The 19,577-nt window shown below is 39.5% G+C and overlaps 1 protein-coding gene across 2 annotated transcripts in view; it reads left to right on the forward strand.

Moving 5' to 3' along the window:
- The window catches only part of ptchd4 (patched domain containing 4), a 33,847-nt gene extending 17,794 nt beyond the window's left edge, over positions 1-16,053 (forward strand). Inside the window, exons 3-4 of one of the 2 annotated variants that reach the window (XR_828540.3) lie at positions 3,599-5,340; positions 14,529-16,053. Coding sequence is in view for 1 of the 2 variants with exons in the window: in XM_010882667.3 (XP_010880969.3) it covers positions 3,599-5,280 (1,682 nt within the window). In the remaining variant the exon portion in view is untranslated. Of the gene's footprint in view, positions 1-3,598; positions 7,862-14,528 lie in introns of those variants that run through there. The other variant, XM_010882667.3, reaches the window with a different exon arrangement.
- Positions 16,054-19,577: the final 3,524 nt, after the last annotated feature.

Consider the following 19,577-nt stretch of genomic DNA (forward strand, 5'->3'; position numbering starts at 1 on the left):
GTCCTAAAACCAGCACCAGATAGCACCAAAAGGCTTTTGCGAAAACTATTATTTTCACTAGTTCTGTGCTTGTGTTTGTTCCCACTGCCATTTTATATACTTGTCATTGACTGCAATGCGATATAAAAGTGTCTAGTATGTTAAATGTGCTATTGATGAGCTCAGCTCATTAGAAACAAAATGAAAACTTGGAACAACTCCCTCTCCCCTCAGCAATTTTCGGCCCTGCATTTGAACTCTGTCAGGCAACACTTGATTACAGAAGTATTAAGTACTGAGATTAGGACAATCATGTAAACTGAAGCGGTTACGTTAGAATGTTAGTTTTAGTCAGCACCCCTCTCATTGTTCAGAGCTAGTGCCCAAATGAGAATCTATTCTGAATGCATTAGCAACTGAAGCTTGAAAACATGACTAGCAATCACTAAAAGAGGTAAATTATTAAACCATTTGTTATAATTACTGGCTTATTTCAGGGCTAGCTACCGCTGTTAGCATTCATAGCTATCATTAGCGTGGTTTGCTATTTATTGCTGAATCTTCTAGTTATTCTTTGTGATGAAATGAGCACGGAAACGTTGCATTCCACTAAATATGTGCCTATTTTAGCAAGTCATCGTATTTCTAAGCTCCTACATTGTAATTTAAACGTCAAATTAATTAGCCCCTATTCATAGTCATTAGTCTCTGACCAACATATGTTTATCAAAATGGCAGCTAAAGGTATCTACTGATAGATTGGTGATTATGAATTACTATTACCTTGCTACAGTCCTTGCTTACCTGTACAGGAGAAACATGGCCAACTCAGCATCAATGTTCAACTCCAAATCAGTCTGCGTATTCCACAAACTTTCTAAAAGCAATGTCTGTGTTTATTCTAGTTTTCTCTGGAGCTTTATCCCTTTTTCTATGGGACTGGTAATGTTTTTCTTTCTTTGGAGCAATACTGCTAGACCCTGATGGTGCTGGATGCTTGCATTCCATTGCTAACTTTTTCGTCTGAGTTCTGTGAGTGCAAAAAGTTTTGAAGAGTAGGGGAAGGGGGGTGACAAAGCTCACGACCAATGTGAAGTGGGGGCTGCCCTACAACCAGGAACAAGACATACAACAACAAAACATTGGGGTGAGACAAAAGCTCCTGAATGGAATACGCCTACAAATCATTTATGAATACGCCTACAAATTACAACTTTTCCCAATCCCTTTAAAAATATAACCGGAACATTTCTACTATTACATGGTGGAAATCTTATAAATGGCACCTTTAATATTGTAAAACTATTTTAAATCAGAATCACATTTTCTATAATGTCTCTAATAAACTTTTTGGTGATGTTCAAAATCGCATCATTCAAAAATAAATATATGGAAAATTTAAAAATGCATGAAGAGAGATTGTCAAGCATAGGACTGACGAATTATAAATTGGTTTGTATCTTTGGATCATTAAATATCATGCTTAGACACATTTTCTAAGGGGTCAAGCTAATCTGACAACCCCATTTCAGTGAGATGCACAGAAAGAGGGAAAATAATAAAAATAGGTGACCTTCCCCTTTAATGACAATTGGAGTGACTTTAGTAGCTTCAAATTGTTGAGGTTGAGCTAGCATTTGGTTTATTCAATTGTTTCTGGCCAAGATCTAACCACTCAAACAAATAAATGTAATGCCAAATGTAATGCCTTTGCAACATTCACCTATTGTAACCAGTTCTGTAGCATTGTAGCAGCTTGTGAAAAGATTTCAACTTAAACTAGTGAAAGCCTACATTCTTGTATTGGCCCTATGGAAATAAAGCCCCCGACCCTGGCATTGATGGAGCCACACTTTACCAACTGAGCAACTCAGGACCTACACGGGAACATTTGGACAGTAATACCTGATCTCACACAGGTAGCGGCACAGGTACTAATCCAGTCACTTGTCATCTCACGTCTGCTCTATTGGGACTCAGTGTTAGTCGGGTTCCCTGCTTGTGCCACTAAACCTTGGATGCTTTTCCTATGTCTCTACACTGCATGCTACAATGGCTTCCTGGTGCTTGTTTCACTACTATAACACAGTGCTTGCCTGCAGAGTAGATTTCCCCTACCTATATGCAGGCTACGCTCAAACCCTACATCTCTACCGAGCTCTTGATTCTGCCACCTCTGGTCTATTGGTCAGCTCCGGCTTAGCCCAGTCAAAACTCTTCTCTGTTCTGGCACCCCAAAGGTGGAACCAGCTTCCCCTTAAAGCTACAGTAGGTGTCCCACACCCAGCCCATTGTCCGAAAATCATTGGCGTAGAAAAGGGCATTTTATGGCTTATAAAAGTGTTTGTAGAATCTGTTGACAGTGCTGAATAAATAAAGCATGAACTCACCTAAATAAAGTGTTGATTTGCAGTATTTCTTGACAGTCTTTCTCTTTAGTCATGGTTTTTAGACATTTTGAAATCTTACAGTATCATTTTCGCCAGCTGCAAGAGGAAGCAGCAGACACAGTGATCTATCCAGTTGGCTAGTGTTATGTAACAGGCCTATACTTCATTTGCTCTCCGTGAGGGCCTGCCGCGTGGGTCGATCTTGTATTTTGAGACACATGAAATGGCAACACCTCGCCTACCCACCGCGCAGGGTATTAGAAAAAAAAGTCCTCCTACCAGTAGCAGTGCGGGACGAATTGAAAAGGTAGGAATGCGAGGCTTTTTATAGTGTTTGACAATAAACAAGGAATGCTTTGGATATCGACCAGTCTCTTGAGATCCACAAATTCATGACCTCTGGAAACCATGACCCTGTCATCATGATTGAGTTTGTATGTTTCTTAAATTCACATAATGACATCTAATCGCTAGCGGGCAGAAAACTATAGACTGTCACAAGATCATTTCACTTCTGGATAACAGACAATGTGTTGGTAATGGAGGATGTTTTCACAGTCATTCTAGATGAGATATTAGCAGGGACATTTACCCAGGTGGGCCCATCGCTGTTATCCATTTCCTGCCTGCGTGTCTTACATCAGATTCATGTTAACCAGGGCTATAAATGCCGTGCACATTTTCATGTCAGATAAGTAGGAAATGAAAGGTGTAGGTACCGAAGATACATGCAGCGTGACACTCCCCCACATCTTCTAGATGAACCAACACTACTGTAACTAATTGACTTGTACCACAGCTTAATAATAACTAAAAGCAAGCCAAGTCAATCCACCTTACTCATTACATTGGTGTAGTCCTTTAGAGTTAATTAACTTTTTTTTTCAAGAGCAAGGAACCAGACAGGCAGATTTTTCAGAAGATCTTTAAACCAGTATGGACACAGAGGATGTGGACGGGCCAAATCCACAGCTCCCGAAAAACTATTTAGAAGTAGGATATGCTATGCATATCTATATCTATAAACGACAGGCAGCTCCCAGACAGAAATCTGACTCAGACCTGTGACTTCTAATAGTCTTTTTTCCCTCATAAACATTTTAATTAAGTACTACACTGCGTGTGTTGTATTGGATGAATTTTGTATTGTTACCACGCCGATGCAAAATAGAAATAGCATGTATTCTCTGGCACTGGAATTAATAAATGATGTGCTCTTGTTATTTCAGGTCATGGAACCAAAGGAGTGTTCGAGCTCCTAGCGGGCTGGAGAAGAACTCGAGAAAGCCTCCCCTTCAAGGAGCGTGTGGCAGATGCTTTTGCTGACGTGATGGTGTGTTACACTATGACCAGCTCCCTGTACATCATCACCTTTGGCATGGGCGCCAGCCCGTTCACCAACATCGAATCGGTTAAGATCTTCTGCCAGAGCATGTGTGTTGCCGTCCTGGTCAACTACTTCTACGTGTTCTCCTTCTATGGTTCCTGCCTGGTGTTCGCTGGTCAGCTGGAGCAAAATCGCTACCACAGTGTGTTCTGCTGTAAGATCCCCTCGGTAGAGTACCTGGACCGTCAGCCCACCTGGTTCAAGACCATGATGAGTGACGGCCACGACCACGTCACGCACCACGAAACCGTGCCCTACCAGAACCACTTCATCCAGCACTTCCTGCGGGAGCACTACACGGAGTGGATCACCAACACCTACGTCAAGCCCTTCGTGGTCATCCTCTATCTGATATATGCCTCCTTCTCCTTCATGGGATGTTTACAGATCAGCGACGGTTCCAACATTGTCAATCTCCTCGCCAGCAACACGCCCAGCGTCTCCTACGCCATGACACAGCAGAAGTACTTCAGTAACTACAGCCCGGTGATCGGCTTCTACATCTACGAGCCCATAGAGTACTGGAACTCCACGGTGCAGGAGCACCTGACCACTCTGAGCCACGGCTTCAACAAGATCTCCTGGATGGATAACTACTTTCAGTATCTGAAGGTGGTGAATGTGAGTGCCTCTACCAAAAGTGATTTCATCGCTATCCTGCAGGGATCCTTCCTGCGCAGCCCAGAGTATCAGCACTTCATGGAGGACATCATTCTGTCCAAGACGGACGGCGACGAGATGGAGATCATCGCGTCGCGGATGTATCTGGTGGCACGGACCACAGAGAAGACAAGGGAGGAGGTGGTTGAGCTGCTGGAGAGGCTCCGCCCCCTCTCGCTCATCAACAACATCAAGTTCATCGTCTTCAACCCCACCTTCGTCTTCATGGACCGCTACAGTTCCTCCGTGGTCTCGCCCGTCATCACGTCGGCCTTCAGCGTGCTCACCATCCTCGTCCTCACCTTCTTTCTGGTCATCAACCCCCTGGGGAACTTCTGGTTGATCCTGACCGTCACCTCCGTGGAGCTGGGGGTTCTGGGTCTCATGACCCTCTGGAATGTACACATGGACAGCATCTCTATCCTGTGCCTTATTTATACGCTCAACTTTGCCATGGATCACTGTGCCCCCCACCTGTACACCTTCGTACTGGCCACCGAGCACACCCGGACGCAGTGCATCAAGATCTCCCTGGAAGAACACGGGGCGGCCATTTTACAGAACGCCTGCTGTTTCGTTATCGGGATGTTGCCCCTGGTGTTTGTGCCTTCCAACCTGACCTACACGCTGTTCAAGTGCTCCCTCCTCACCGCGGCCTGCACAGTGCTCCACTGTTTCGTCATCCTGCCCGTGTTTCTGACGTTTTTCCCCCCCTCGAAAAAGAGGCACAAGAAAAAGAAACGGGCCAAACGGAAAGAGCGGGAGAGGGAGCGGGAGATGTTGGAGAGGGAGCGGGTGAGGGAGAGGGAGGAGATAGAGTGCATTGAAGTCAGAGAGAATCCTGATCATGTGACTAACGTCTGAGAGGCCGTGTGTCTGTGTGGGGAGAGCGGTGAGCATCAGAATGGCGGTCTTCTGTGATTGGTAGGTGAGGTGTTGGGAGCATGTCCTAAAGCCAGGATGGCCGTGTGTTGTAGCACCTCACGGGGCCAGAGGGGTCAGATCCGACCGTCCCTCAAAGCGAGGAGAGGGGGAGACATAGGCCAGCAGCCATGACCCAGACAGACAGCCAGTAGTCATGCTGTCCAGAGTATAGAACAGGCCAGATCAGACCCATAGATCAGCTACACCTTCAAATCGGATGGGACAGTGTATTTTATCTGCACAGTCGGTTCACGGTTCCCTCTGCTGTTGATACAGACACATGCACACAACCGGGAGGAAACTTTAACAGCCTGCATTTCTCTCACAGTGTAACGTCTAGGTGAATACTGCACCTTATTCTACCAATTGTCCATTTACAGTACTGTGAGAAAAGCATGGTAGCATGACAATGAGAGCCATGTCTACCTCCAGGATGGCTGTTGAAGTAAAATGTAAATGATCATATGAACACACGCATCCACACACACACACGGATGCACGCACGCACGCACGCACTCACCATCAGAAATGTCCTCATAGTAGGATTGGTATGAATCAAAAACAGAATAATCCAGTGTTTGAATATGTTTAGGAGTACATGTAGACAGAGAAAATTAATCCCCACAGTACATTCCACTCTTTTCTTTATTTTGTACACTGAAGTGAACAGCTGAACTGGGCAGATGGCATACACTGTGTCCATTATGAAGAATGATCTTGCACATTACATTGTGTGGGTACAAATGTCATGGTTAATTTAACAGGAAGACAAATATATCTGCTTAAGTTCCATTTTCACATCTGTTCTCAGCCAGCAAGGTATGTCGTTTTATAACAGTTATGCATGTTCTAGAAGTCATAGCGGATCAATTAAATAAGTAAGAAAGCGCATATTTGAACCAGTAAAACTTAAAGGATGGATCACGGCAGAGTTTGAGGATTAGCTTTCAGTTTTCACTTGCCTCTGATATTAGGTGTCTTAGAAATAATTTGAACATCATGAACGTTGGTAAGGCACGTGTTGTCAATGGTCCGTTATTTAGAGATGATTATGAGTCCTTAAACAGAAATTATGAAGACTATGGTGGCAAATAATTAGAAGGAAAACATATTCAGCGTGCAAATCTTTTTCTTGATTGGAATTTTCTTTGTCAATGGGGATTTACTGTCACATAGAAAATACATTTTATTGGTTCTAAGCTGAAAGCAATGCCATACATCACAATAATGCTAGTTTAATAAACCATCAGTGATGCTTATTCATATTACAGTGGCTTTACATTGTCTATTGCTTGATGTCCTTTAGAACTCTCCATGTCAGCATTTTCCTTCAGTAACCTCTCTGTGATCCAGTGAGGCCAAGACGGATCCCCTCTCCTCTGGGGGAAACCAAGTGCATTACCTAGTCTGATGATGACGCTGGATAAGATATTTGTAATGGTCACAGGGTCAGACTGCAGTAGATAGTCACCACTGTCCTCTGATCATCTTAGAGTAGCTTGTGGAATGTGACAGAATGCCTCACATGAACAGATGTGGCTAGACGTAGGTTATACATGAATAAATGTAAGGACTTTGGGTGGGAATTACTGTCTTTACACTGTATGTTGCTTGACAGGTTGATAAATCTAGCAAAACAGCCATAGCAGTTTTGCGTGTGTTAGGACCAAAAGTTAGGGAAGTTTACAGGAGTAAAATGGTTAGCACAATTAACCATACTGAAAGCATCATGTCGTAGGCCTAAATATTTAACTAAAGTAAAAAATGAGGAGTTTGTACTTCAGTATGAAATTATAGCCTGCTAGTTAATGAGATACTGTTTAAACTTATAGTGTGTTTTCCAACTCCTTTAGTGAAACAAATGGGTTTAAGGGATCCACTCCCTCATGCAAGAAATGTACCTCCTCACAAAAGACTAGAGACAGCCATTTTGTCTCAAAGTTAGCAAGAATATAAATTATGTAAAAAATGTTGACAAAGTAAAACACTCATATCATTTTCAAATCTCTTGTCCGTGATGATTATGAATCCTAAAATGTTTCTCTTGCATAAATAGCAAGAGGGAATCGTATTACATTCAACCAGACATAGTAACTCAAAATCGAGGGGTATTGGTTAGCTACAAAACCTGCTGTTGGTGTAACTGCGTTTTGTAAAAGCCATGTCATATATGTTTAGCAAAAAGGCATGAACATTTAATATAATGGGAACCAATTGCTAACTGAAATCATTGACTCCCTAAAAAGACTGTGAACGCATGGCACTGTAATGTAATGTATGTATGTATGCATGAATTTAATATATGTATATTTAGTCTGTGTGTTCTTATTTTTGCTACACTGTAACTTATGTTTTGTTGTTTCAATGCATATTCTATAACATCTTTTGCAACAAAATAACAAAATGTCCTTTATGTTCAGCTTAACAAAAGCCAGAGGATCATGACGTGTAATATAATTGTGTATAAATGATTTTTTAAAATATTTTTTAAGAAAAAAAGAAATATCCTCTATAATATAAATTTTTTTAAGCAGACATTTTCTTATAATAAAAAAGCAATAAAGAAAAAAAAAATGGTTGAACCCAGTAGGCCAGTAATAAACTGTGGAAAGTCAACAGTAGATTGACCCATTGCACACTGCACTCGACCTACATGTTTGCTTTGCATCAACAAATGTAACATGTTTTTCTATGGGGAGGTTGTGGACAGGATTGTGGTTGTTTTATTTATTTGTTTATTTGTTTAATCCTCCCTTACCTGCCCCTCATATTACAGGGAAATATTACAACCTCTTTTTACTAAACTGCAATGCATCAGGTTTGGTTATTTAAAAAACATTTTGCCATAATAGTTTGCAATAATAATAGTTTGCATAACAGTTCGATTTTAGATGCTGAAAATGTCTAAGACACAGATAAAAGGCTTACCATTTTGTTGTGACAGATAACTTACATGTCTAGGACATTACATTATCATACAGCATACTGTATGTCATATCGTGATCATTCTTAACCCTCCAATACATTTACAGAGTGGCTGTGCAATAACTACAATTTTGACACTTCTGCACGTGGGATTCTCCACTTCACACACAGTCTCTGCTGTGCTTCAGCTTGAACAACTTGCTACTCTGGCAAAAAAAAGGTTGTTTATTAAAGTTAAATCAAAGCTGAAACAATGTCTGCAAGATCACGCAATAGTAGTACCTTAAATAAAATAATAGCATATATACATATCCTGTACTGTACATAAAATACAAACACTCTCTGTTTGGGAGAATCTGGGACCATGTGTTGGGGATTAGTTTACCTCAGATTTAGGAAACATTTCTGTGCACACAGCACAAAGGGAATAAATATAGGAGTCCGCTCAGAGAAGGGAGGACCCAGTGACCGGTCTGGCTACCCAATTTGATTTTCATTTGGAATGGGTTCAGAATTTTAGCAAAGAACAAGGGACGTTGTTAGTTGGCGAGTTACAGTAGGACACTGGTATAAGGTGTTCTTTGACCCGCCTGCTGAGCACGGTTCACTCACAGTTAATGTTGACCAAACTTTGCAGAATAATTGGTGTACCTAGGTTACCTAACTAGCTTGGTAGATGCACAGATGGATACAAACATGTTCTTACACTCATTTCAAAATATCCCCACTATCTGTACAAATGCTGCTTATTATTATTTAGTCCAATCTCTTGTCTGTGGCCCAGAAGTAATTTTCAGAGCAGAACTTTAAAGTTCTCTAGCACTTTCAGATAGGATGATCCAAACCTTTTCTTTTTTAAAGACAGAGGTATTACATTAGCGAAATGTTCACATTTGATAGAAAATAATTCAAGTCAATAATCACCAGTCACAGGTTGGTAGGTTGCTGGGTCTGGTGATCAGTTCTTTGGATCTGGTAAATTGCATCCTCAAAGTTGATCAAGTAAATGGACTGATATTAAAGGGAATTTGAGACTATTTCTATGCACTATAAAAGTCCCACTATCCAAACATTTAAATTGCCGTCGCCTTTGAGAGAAAAGGTTAAAATAGTAGTCCTTTGTGAGGTTTACGTTGAAATATGAAAACCATGCATGAAAACAATTCATGAAGTTCAGATTAATAGAAAAAGGTACATATGTTTTAAGATATGTTTTAACAGTATGTGTCTGTCATTCTCTTGAGAAATAGCTTTGTATTGCAACTAAAATGTAGAATATGACCTAAAAAAATTACATTTGACAATTATGTAGGAACTATCCTATTCTCATTTAAATTATACTGGAAGATTTCAGTAGTAGGTTAACCCAATTATCCAAGGTCTAAAAACAGATTTGATAACAACCCTCGTAAAACACATTATTTCCCTTGAGGTAGATGTTAGGGTTTGGGTGCACATCTAACCATGGTCCACCATAAACACATCCCCAATAAGCTGTTCATCTAGTGTTGTGTGTGACATAAAGGAAAGCATCACAATTTAGAATGCCCACTTCAGCAGGGTTAGTGAAGTTAGCTGTCAGTTAGCTTGTTGGTAAGCTTGTCAGTAGAGTTATTGAACAAAATACTGCGTTACTCTCGAGACAGCACAGAAACATTCAGAGGAAGAGAAATCATCAGCTTTCTATTGTGTCAGAGATGGGGATATATGCTAAACAAAATAACAGTAAACCACCACCCAGCCAGCCTCTGGTTAGATGGGGGTGGAATAGAAATGACGACTTACACACATCTTTTTAATCAGTAAAATACTTGCTCGTGCAGAACATTACATGAACAACACGCTGTCAACAAATCATACTCAGAAATCTAAAAAAATATTACCACAGAACATTAAAAGGCAAAGTAATGTTGTACGCATTATATATTTGTCATTAAAATTATAGCAGCCTTCAGTACTCGCAAATAATAGTAGTCGGCAATGAGAGCATGTACTGTAGGATCATTTTTAATAAAGATTTGTTCCCATAACAAGTTTGAGAAGTCGATACGTTGCGTTTGATTGAATTTAAGCCTGTCCTGTGTGCTCAGAGGATAAAAACTGCTGCTGCTGCCTGATAAACACCCACATTTCTAAGAACCATGTAGTTTGTCCTGTGATTTCATTTTCAGTTAACACAGTTATTTGTGTTAAGAAAAATGGGAAATTCCTGTCTAAGAGTTTGAATGAATAAGGTTATTGGCTAGTTAATATCCTGGAAAGTGACTTGGAATGCTGAAGGCACGGCCCCTCCATAAATCCCAACAACTTTAATTCTGTTAAAATAGGAACACACGGTTTATTGTGCTGTTTTAGAGTAGTTAGATGCATGGTTTATGGTACAGCCGACATCTTGTAGGTAAGCTATGTTATGCAATTCAAAGGAATAATTAATTAGATTTTCTGACCTATACATTTTTTATCATATATATTTCATGACAATTAATTTGCAATCTCAATTTAAACAACATTTTCTCTTTTTGAGAAAGCAGTTACATCAACTGATGGATATAGCCACATATTTTCCAATTTGACTCCCTCCCTACCAAACCAGCTTCACAACATTTATACGCATGTGAAGCCAATCCAGCTGTAGATGTACTGGCTTCTGATTGTGATAACAGAATAGAAAGACATGATGTAAAATAAAAATACTTTCATGACAGAGACAAAGCATGGGGGTACAGCCCCACAATGTGTAGCCGTACCCCCTGCACTCAAATAGTTACACCACCGTGTGTCCCAGATTGCGTGCCCCATGGTTTTGGAACCACTGCTGTATGGGATTGATCTCAAAGTGCAAGCAAGCTTGCTTTTAGCCACTCCAATAGAGGAGAATATTCTTCCTTAAATGCGGCTCTGCTCCATCTTTGCCGGAAAAGTATACCACTGTTGGCTTCAAATCCACTTGGTTAATCAAGTACATTATTTTGCATAAACATGACTGTTACAAAATGCTCTGACATGCCAGGCTGGAAATCTCAGAAAAACCAAACTCATAAATTTAGTTTCAGAAGGTACAGCATGTGTATAAAATATGTGGCCTGGGTGAGACTATGCAAATAAATTAACAAATCATATTAAAAGGTATGTAGTGGCTACCTATCCATCCTTTATGAACTTTGGCGCTTTCGCTAAAGTTCAGTAGGCAGCCCATATGCACAGCCATCACCAGTTTCTATGGAATCTCCATAGAAACTGGATGCAGTTTTAATTTAATCGGAAGTGCTGATCTTATTCACAAAAGTTGCCCCCTCGATTACAGGGTGAATGCTGGGATGTCTCCTTTGAAATCGTGAAATTGTTCTGTGAAATTGTGCTTAGATTTTCATTTAGTTCACGAAACATATGAGTTATATTGGGAAATGTTTTTTTTTTTAAAACAGCAGCTTTAGTTTTCATTTCAGAAATGTTTCTTTCTGATGTCCATAAATCTATATGAAGCATGCTAAATTATCAGAGCAGCAGATAAGCAAGAAAAGTTAGGGGAGCTAGCTACATTTAGCCTACAGTACATAAACAGTGTATAGAGAATAAATACTTGCACACAATGTGATCCATACAGGCAGATGTTTCTGGATCTTTAGTGATAGCGATACCTTTTTTTTTTTAAAGTTAACTGCACAGCCACGGCCCTAAAACATTTCTGACTACAGTACACAACAATAATAAGGAACAGGAGAGATGCAAGCAAACGATATGAGTCAGTGAGGTTGCATGTCAGTTTGACAATTTAATTATATAGAATCAATTTTAATTTTCATGGTACAATTACTGATAACATTATAACATTATAAGCCATTGCCCCACTATGAATTGATGATCCCAACCCACCAGCCTGAATCCCTAAGGGGTGGTTTCTCAGACACAGATCAAGCCTGGTTCAGGACTAAAAATAAATTCCCAATTCCATTTATAACTTCAGACCTGTTTAGATTTTAAATCAGAAGTTGAGCAATCACGGACCAAACTAAAAGTAAATAAACGTGGATTTCCAGCCAGCATTTGCAAAGTGGTAGACGATACAACGTTCTTAAGTTGATAAAATGCCACCAGGGTCAGAAAGTATTTTAAAGACACGGGTAGGAAATTCTGTAACAGAAGGACAAAAAAAGACCTAATGAATTAGGACATTTTAGGGGGACTATGCACATGATGAAACCATTTTTAACTCCACATTGGACACACCACTAGGCAACTAGATTGAAATCAAACACAGGTATGTTACATGTTAATAACATTGTGCGTTCTCAAATCTGCTGACCATGCACAAACAAAAAGAGAGAGCAGTAACCATAATGTGTGTTAAGTAGAGGTGTAGCAACCCACATTCAGAATGTTCTTTGGAACTTTAGCTCTGGCCGAAAAGAACCCAGGACAGCGGAATAGATCAGTGCCATATGGAACCCAGGCTCAATCGCATTAGTCTTACGAAACAGTTCAGTCACTTCACCTTATGACAATCTCACCTGACTGAGCTTACAGAGTACATGTCATTTATGACAAAGATATTTATAGGTGATGTCACTTTTTTAGATTACTACTTCATTGTTTTAACCCTGTCATTCTTTACATTTAAATCTCTTTTCTTTTTTTAACATAAGGTCCTGACTGCCCACTACAGACTGTTATTTAAGCATGCTGAGAACTTTTTAATAATTTGTCATAATTACAATCAAGTCTTCGGTATCTACAAAACATTTCTGTCTGGGTGTCCATATCCTCTTCAAGTCACCAAATTCGCTTTTCTGGGATTATGTCCATCCCTTAAATCAAGCTGTCTGACATAGTTTTGTGTTGATGCATGTGTGGTGGACTGTAATTTTGTCAGTGAGTTCTGAGTTTGCCTCAAATCACTGTCTAGATTGTGGCCAATGATCATCAACTTCATTGAGAGATCATTATCTGAGGTTTGGTATTGATCACGGTGGTGTATGAGGCTTAGTGTGTGAACAGAAAACCCCAATCACTGTTATTCAGTAGCAGGTGAACGATACTTTGTCATTTCATTTCACTTTTTTAAACTACAGATGGGCTTCATAACTGCTGTAGTTATGAAGGTTAATGATCCACACACTACTTAGCAGGAAAACAATGCGATAAGATATGTTTGAAACTACCATAGAATGTGATGCCTGAATTATTGTAAGAGGCATATAAAAAAGATGAAATAACTCAGTTATTTGCTTCTCAATTATGCAACAGCATTGTTAGGCTTGCATGTTCAGATTAAAAGCAACAAAAACACAACAAAACAAGCACATAGAATAGTACAATGTTGCAATTCTAAACTGTGGTTAAATAATATGCATTGCAATATACTATTCCAAAGCCAGACATCTGCTACAACAGCAAGAACAAATCCCTGTTGCATAGTTTGTTATCCATTGCCACCATGGTTGACCTAGTTATTGTACAACATCTATTTAACTATAATACTCATTATTGGTTACATCACTTTCATGTCTGCAATTTTCATAGATATTTGTACCCTACATGTTCATGTTCGCCTTGGACTCCGGCAGTAGAATGTGTGCCCATAAGATTTAAACAGAAAGGTAAATGAAAATGATCCTGTAAAGACCTGTTTGCATGGTTTAGTACTAGGATGGATGGACTCTCAAGATGCCACTGGCCAGTACTAGGATGGATGGACACTCAAGATGCCACTGGCCAGCTATGCATTAAAATGCTACCAACATGTCAGTCATCTTTCAGATAGAAATCAGAGTGTATGGAGTCAAATGTCTTAGTTGTTAAGATGGGTGGATTACTTAAAATTATGTATGTGAGAGAAGAGTCCAGATAAGGTTTGAAAGGTCCAAGGCCAAAGTCTGAGCTCAGGGATCCAGGGTTGAGCTGACAATGACAATTAATACATAGTATTTGGAGTTTCTGATTGTGAATGTACAGATTAAATTACACAGCTAGTGTAAGGATGTGGTTATGACAGACAGTGTCTGTTGGTTTACTGTAGTTCACAAACACTGTTATCCCTAAACACACGCTTACCCTGTTTGTTTGTTTTATAAAACCAGTGCAACCACAATGACATTGAGGCTGATAATGAAAGTAGATGACAGTGATCACATCTTTGCTTAATAAGTGCACGTGATTGATCATTTCCTTGTATTATTTTACATTGCCATTGCACATGGACTTCTCAATGTATAATTACCCCAAATGTAATCAGTAATGTAAGTGCTTATATGATCTTCCCATAGCTCGGATCTGAGACACATTGCTACCTGCCTCGGCCTGGCGTAGAGGGAAGGATTGAGGGAGGAACTTGGAGGAGGTTGGAGGGACGAGGGAGAATGGAGGCGCAGGAGTTTGAAAACTGAAATATACTGTAGGACCACTGGCTAGTGACACTGTGACGATCATAGTGTTCCTCCCCATATATTAGCACAGGCACGTCCAATAGTGTTTAAATGCAAAACCATCATTTCTGGTGTTTTCCTCAGTGGCTGACTGAATGGGCTCCAGTCTAGGCTCCAGTCCTGTGATAGCAAGCTGGCAGGGCCGGCAGCAATCCTCTCTCACACACTTTCCTTATCTTGTGGCAGCAGTAGAAGATTTAAAAGATTTAGCTAACTCTAGAGGTAAGCCCTCATTTGAATCTGAAAGTATTTTAGCAGCTAGCACAGAAAGGAAGCTGTGATGGTCATTACAGAAGAAGACTGCACTCTTCCTGATTAGCGCTGCTGCAGAAGAATCCAGCAACATATTGGAGTACAATGCAAACCCAAATTTTTTTCTTTGTATCTCTCTAGACTTGATCTGAGGACGAATTGGCAGAATAAAGTGTGGTTTGTGTAAAGCGTTTGTGTCTTTACTGTTCTGTATGCTGAGCGGGATATTCTTGGCACCCCTGCAATGTCATTATCCTGTATTGATTTTGCTGGGGCTTATTTGTCCTGTGTCTCTGGCTCTCCGTCCCTTGTCAGTGGCCTATCTGTCTGTCTGCATGGGCCCATCTTCCTGCAGGTGACTAATTCAATGAACTCCTCCAATCCCATGCTGGTGGTGGCAAATTGCTTCAACAAAGTTATATAAGATATTTGCAGAGATGTTCCCCCTCACTTCAGCCCTTTCTACCGATGGTGTCAACACAGATGAACATGGACCTATAGGAATGCCTAGAGAATAGGAGAGAGCCTTGAGGATGTCAGAGTGTTGACTCATGGTTTACTGTGCTGGGTCGGGTCAGCGCAATGCCTGGTGGATGAAAGTAGTTAGAGTGAGGTGCATTTAAATGTATTTTGAGTTAACCTTTTGCCGTGTGCGTGTAAGTGTGTTGTTGAACAACTGCAGTAAGTGTAGGTGATATTTAATGTTTTTGCTAACCATATGGCAATACTCTTCAATTATATATCTGCTTAAGTGAAATATAACAAATGGTCATAGAACCACGTCTTCCACGAATGCAGAAAGCAGCATAATAAAGGGCAGAAAAGACCTCTAGGACAACATGCGTGCATCTTACCTGACGTACTGGAGATATGCAGGTTTTGGGCGGAATTCAAGTTATCCATCTCCAGGAAAATATTTGCATTCAAATTGTAGAAAGGAAAAGTATAATACATTGAGCAGCCAAAAATAGAACCATAGTGAACTGATTATGTAAAGGAATGTTTCTGTCTGAATTTATTAGAAGTATGCTTTTGAATGCTATGAATATTTTCAATGTAAAATATTTTTTACTGCCTGCTATGTTACAGCTATAAATAGTATGCATATGTGACATTTTTATATGACGAAACAAATACAATTTTAATTAAAACCTTTGTCTATAAAACTTCATTTCCCACTGACTGTGACTCTTTACTCTCAACCCAACTTAACGTCCGCCAAACTAAAACTGAAAATTTTACATCAAAATGAAATGTAATTTAATAATAGTTAACAACAGTCTTCTTTTATTATTTACTTTCCTTGCTCTAAATAGCCTTCCTTTTCCATACACAGTCTGACTCACCAATTTGCCAAGATGTTTTTGTAACATTACCGGTCACTTAAACTAGGAACACATTTCCACTTTAATGGGAGATCTGTCTGTTTTTCAGACTAGCAATATGCTACTGAACCAAACAGTCACTGCCCATCTGAAGAAAATGTCTGTTTTAACAAAATTGTAGAGAATGTAATACACACACACATACACTGTGTGCTCTGGTTTGTTCAATGTGCAGTGCAGACCAACATTCCATCTCTCTGTCCTGGTAATGTGATGATAAGCTGCAGACTGTGGTTGGCAGTTGTCACGCAGCTAGAAACGCAGTTTAGTTTGCCTCATTCACAGTGTGGCTTTTTTTACTGTATCGCTAGGAGGGTTTGATACACTTCTATTTTGAGGTACTGTAGTTTGTACAGCACATTTCAAATGCAATTGTCAGAATAATATTACATCAAACATGCCAGATGCATATTTATCAAACATCTTTGTTTACAAAATAACTTATATGAAGTGCAGAGGGAGAATGGTTCATTATCAATCCATTCATCAACCCTTCCCATGCTGATGCATGTGATTGGAGTCTATATTTAATTAAGATGGGGATCACGGCAAGACAAATTGAATTAATCATCTGACAGGACCCAATATTTGAGTTATTTCACACAAACACCAGTGCTCAGGTTGTCCCTAATATATTCCAATGAACCTACTAGGCCTCCAGATTACTTCTACACCAATTGGGCTGACTGATTGACTGCAAATCATTTCCCTGGCACATCCAGCTACGCAGAGAAGAATCATGTCTAATCCTAAAGGAATTATGTTACAGAGAATCTCATTTGAAAACATTTCATTTGGCTCATCAGAGGCAGAATGAGTCAGGAAGGCAAGCTTAGAGATGTACAATCTCTAGTACAACTATCAGCTGTGCCTGTTTGCGCTGCTGCTTTGTTAAGCTATAGGCCCCCACTTCTCCCTCACCCACTCCACTCCGTCTCTCAAGGAATTAAATATTCATAGAAGACCTGAATTCTACCCTCCCCCACACCTCTATCCTCCCTCCATCCTTTCACCAGAATAGAAGTGTCTCAGTGAAACAGATAATGAATGACTGCATCTTCAGATGCAGGTGTTTTCTACAGATGGGAGCTAGCAGCAGTGACATGGAGACTGGGAGATTAATTAGTTGTTCCCACGAAGAGAAATTGTTTCATAATTTAGAATGGTAGAAGTCTGTCATATTAAATATAGACCACATAGATAAATAAATCAGATTTAACATATGAGCAAAGGCTTGCTCAAGTACAAACATTTTACATTTTGACTCTCTGGCCAGCAAGTTAAGCATTCAACCCAAATATGTGTAAATGGATAAATACAACTTTATTTTGCAAGTCATTTTTAACTATACCATTGATTTAATGGGATTAACAATTTATATATATTGTCTCCCAAATTTAAAGCCAAAAGCCTGTTAAACGAAATCTTGTTTTAATAGTGTGAAACTATTCCTTCTAAATATTTATCATCCAACAGTTTTTTGGTGAAAAAAATGATGTTACCAAAAGAAAACTTTTTTAAAGAGTGGATTTTTTTTTTTATTAATCTTTTAACCAGCACACAAAGGAATAAATATCAGATTTGGCATTAGGATTTGGGATAGGTGATTTATATTTGCATTTTCATTACTTAATATGTGATAGATAATGCAGAACAAACATCTCAACCAACTGGCTGAGTCATTAAATTACAGTGTAACCCATTTGGTTTTGGAATTGACAAAGAACAAAAAAAAAAATTTCTTCAGTGTGTATGTGGGAAAATAAATCTAAAAGGAAGACATATGAAATATGAATACATATGTGATATTTTGTGAGTATATACACTACCATTGAAAGGTTTGGGGCCACTTAGAGATTTCCTTTTTTTGGGGGGGGAAATAACATCAAATTGATCAGAAATACAGTGTACACATTGTTAATGTTGTAAATGACTATTGTAGTTGGAAAAAGCTGCATTTAAATAGAATATCTACATAGGCATTCAGAGGTCCATTATCAGCAACCATCAGTCCTGTGTTCCAATGCCACGTTGCGTTTGCTAATCCAAGTTCATCATTTTAAAAGGCTATGTGATCATTAGAAAACCCTGTTGCGATTATGTTAGCACAGCTAAAACTGTTTTGGTGTTTTAAGAAGCAATCAAACTGGGCTTCTTTAGACTAGTTAAGTATTTGAAGCATTTATGGGTTCGATTACAGGCTCAAAATAGCCAGACACAAAGAACTTTCTTCTGAAACTCATCAGTCTATTTTGAGAAATTAGCCTGCACCTTTTTCTTTCCTTTCCAAAATTGTCAAAAAGGAAGGTTTTGAGTGAGTAACAGAAGGGTTCAAATTAGGAGACCACTGCAAATTGAATGCTTCTGTTCCTCACTTAAAACATACCTTTTCAACTTTTTTGGAAAGGAGGAAAAGGTGCAGTGGTCTCTTAATTTTTTCTGGAGCTGTATATTTTCATTTAAAATTGGCTGTTAAATTATGTTCACCACTCCGTTGATTTCCTCGTTACAGATCTATAAACTGTACATTTATTTAAAGTGTGTGCTCTGTGTTACCAGATGTCTATGAAATAACACTTATAATTACTTACAAAAGTAAAACAGATTTGGTCTGTTTTCTGTTTTTGAAGTTTTTTTTTGTTTGTTTTGGTCAAGAGTAAAGAGTATAAGGCTACATACACTGAAAAAATTATAAATGCAACACTTTTGTTTTTGCCCCCATTTATCATGAGCTGAACTCAAAGATCTAAGACTTTCTCTATGTACACCAAAGGCCTATTGTTCTAAATCTGTGTTAGTGAGCACTTCTCCTTTGCCGAGATAATCCATCCACCTCACAGGTGTGGCATATCAAGATGCTGATTAGACAGCATGATTATTGCACAGGTGCGCCATAGGCTGGCCACAATAAAAGGCCACTCTAAAATGTGCAGTTCCATCACACAGCACAATGCCACAGATGTCGCAAGTTTTGAGGGAGCGTGCAATTGGCATGCTGACTGCAGGAATGTCCCCCAGAGCTGTTGCCAGTGAATTAAATGTTAATTTCTCTACCATAAGCCGTCTACAAAGGTGTTTCAGAGATTTTGGCAGTACATCCAACTGGCCTCAAAACCGCAAACCACATGTAATCCAAATCCAGCATCTTCACCTCCAAGATCGTCTGAAACCAGCCACACGGACAGCTGCTGCAACAATCGGTTTGCATAACCAAAGAATTTCTGCACAAACTGTCAGGGACCGTCTCAGGGAA

The sequence above is a fragment of the Esox lucius genome, chromosome 18, assembly GCF_011004845.1.
Source record: "Esox lucius isolate fEsoLuc1 chromosome 18, fEsoLuc1.pri, whole genome shotgun sequence".
Taxonomy (NCBI): Eukaryota; Metazoa; Chordata; class Actinopteri; order Esociformes; family Esocidae; genus Esox; species Esox lucius.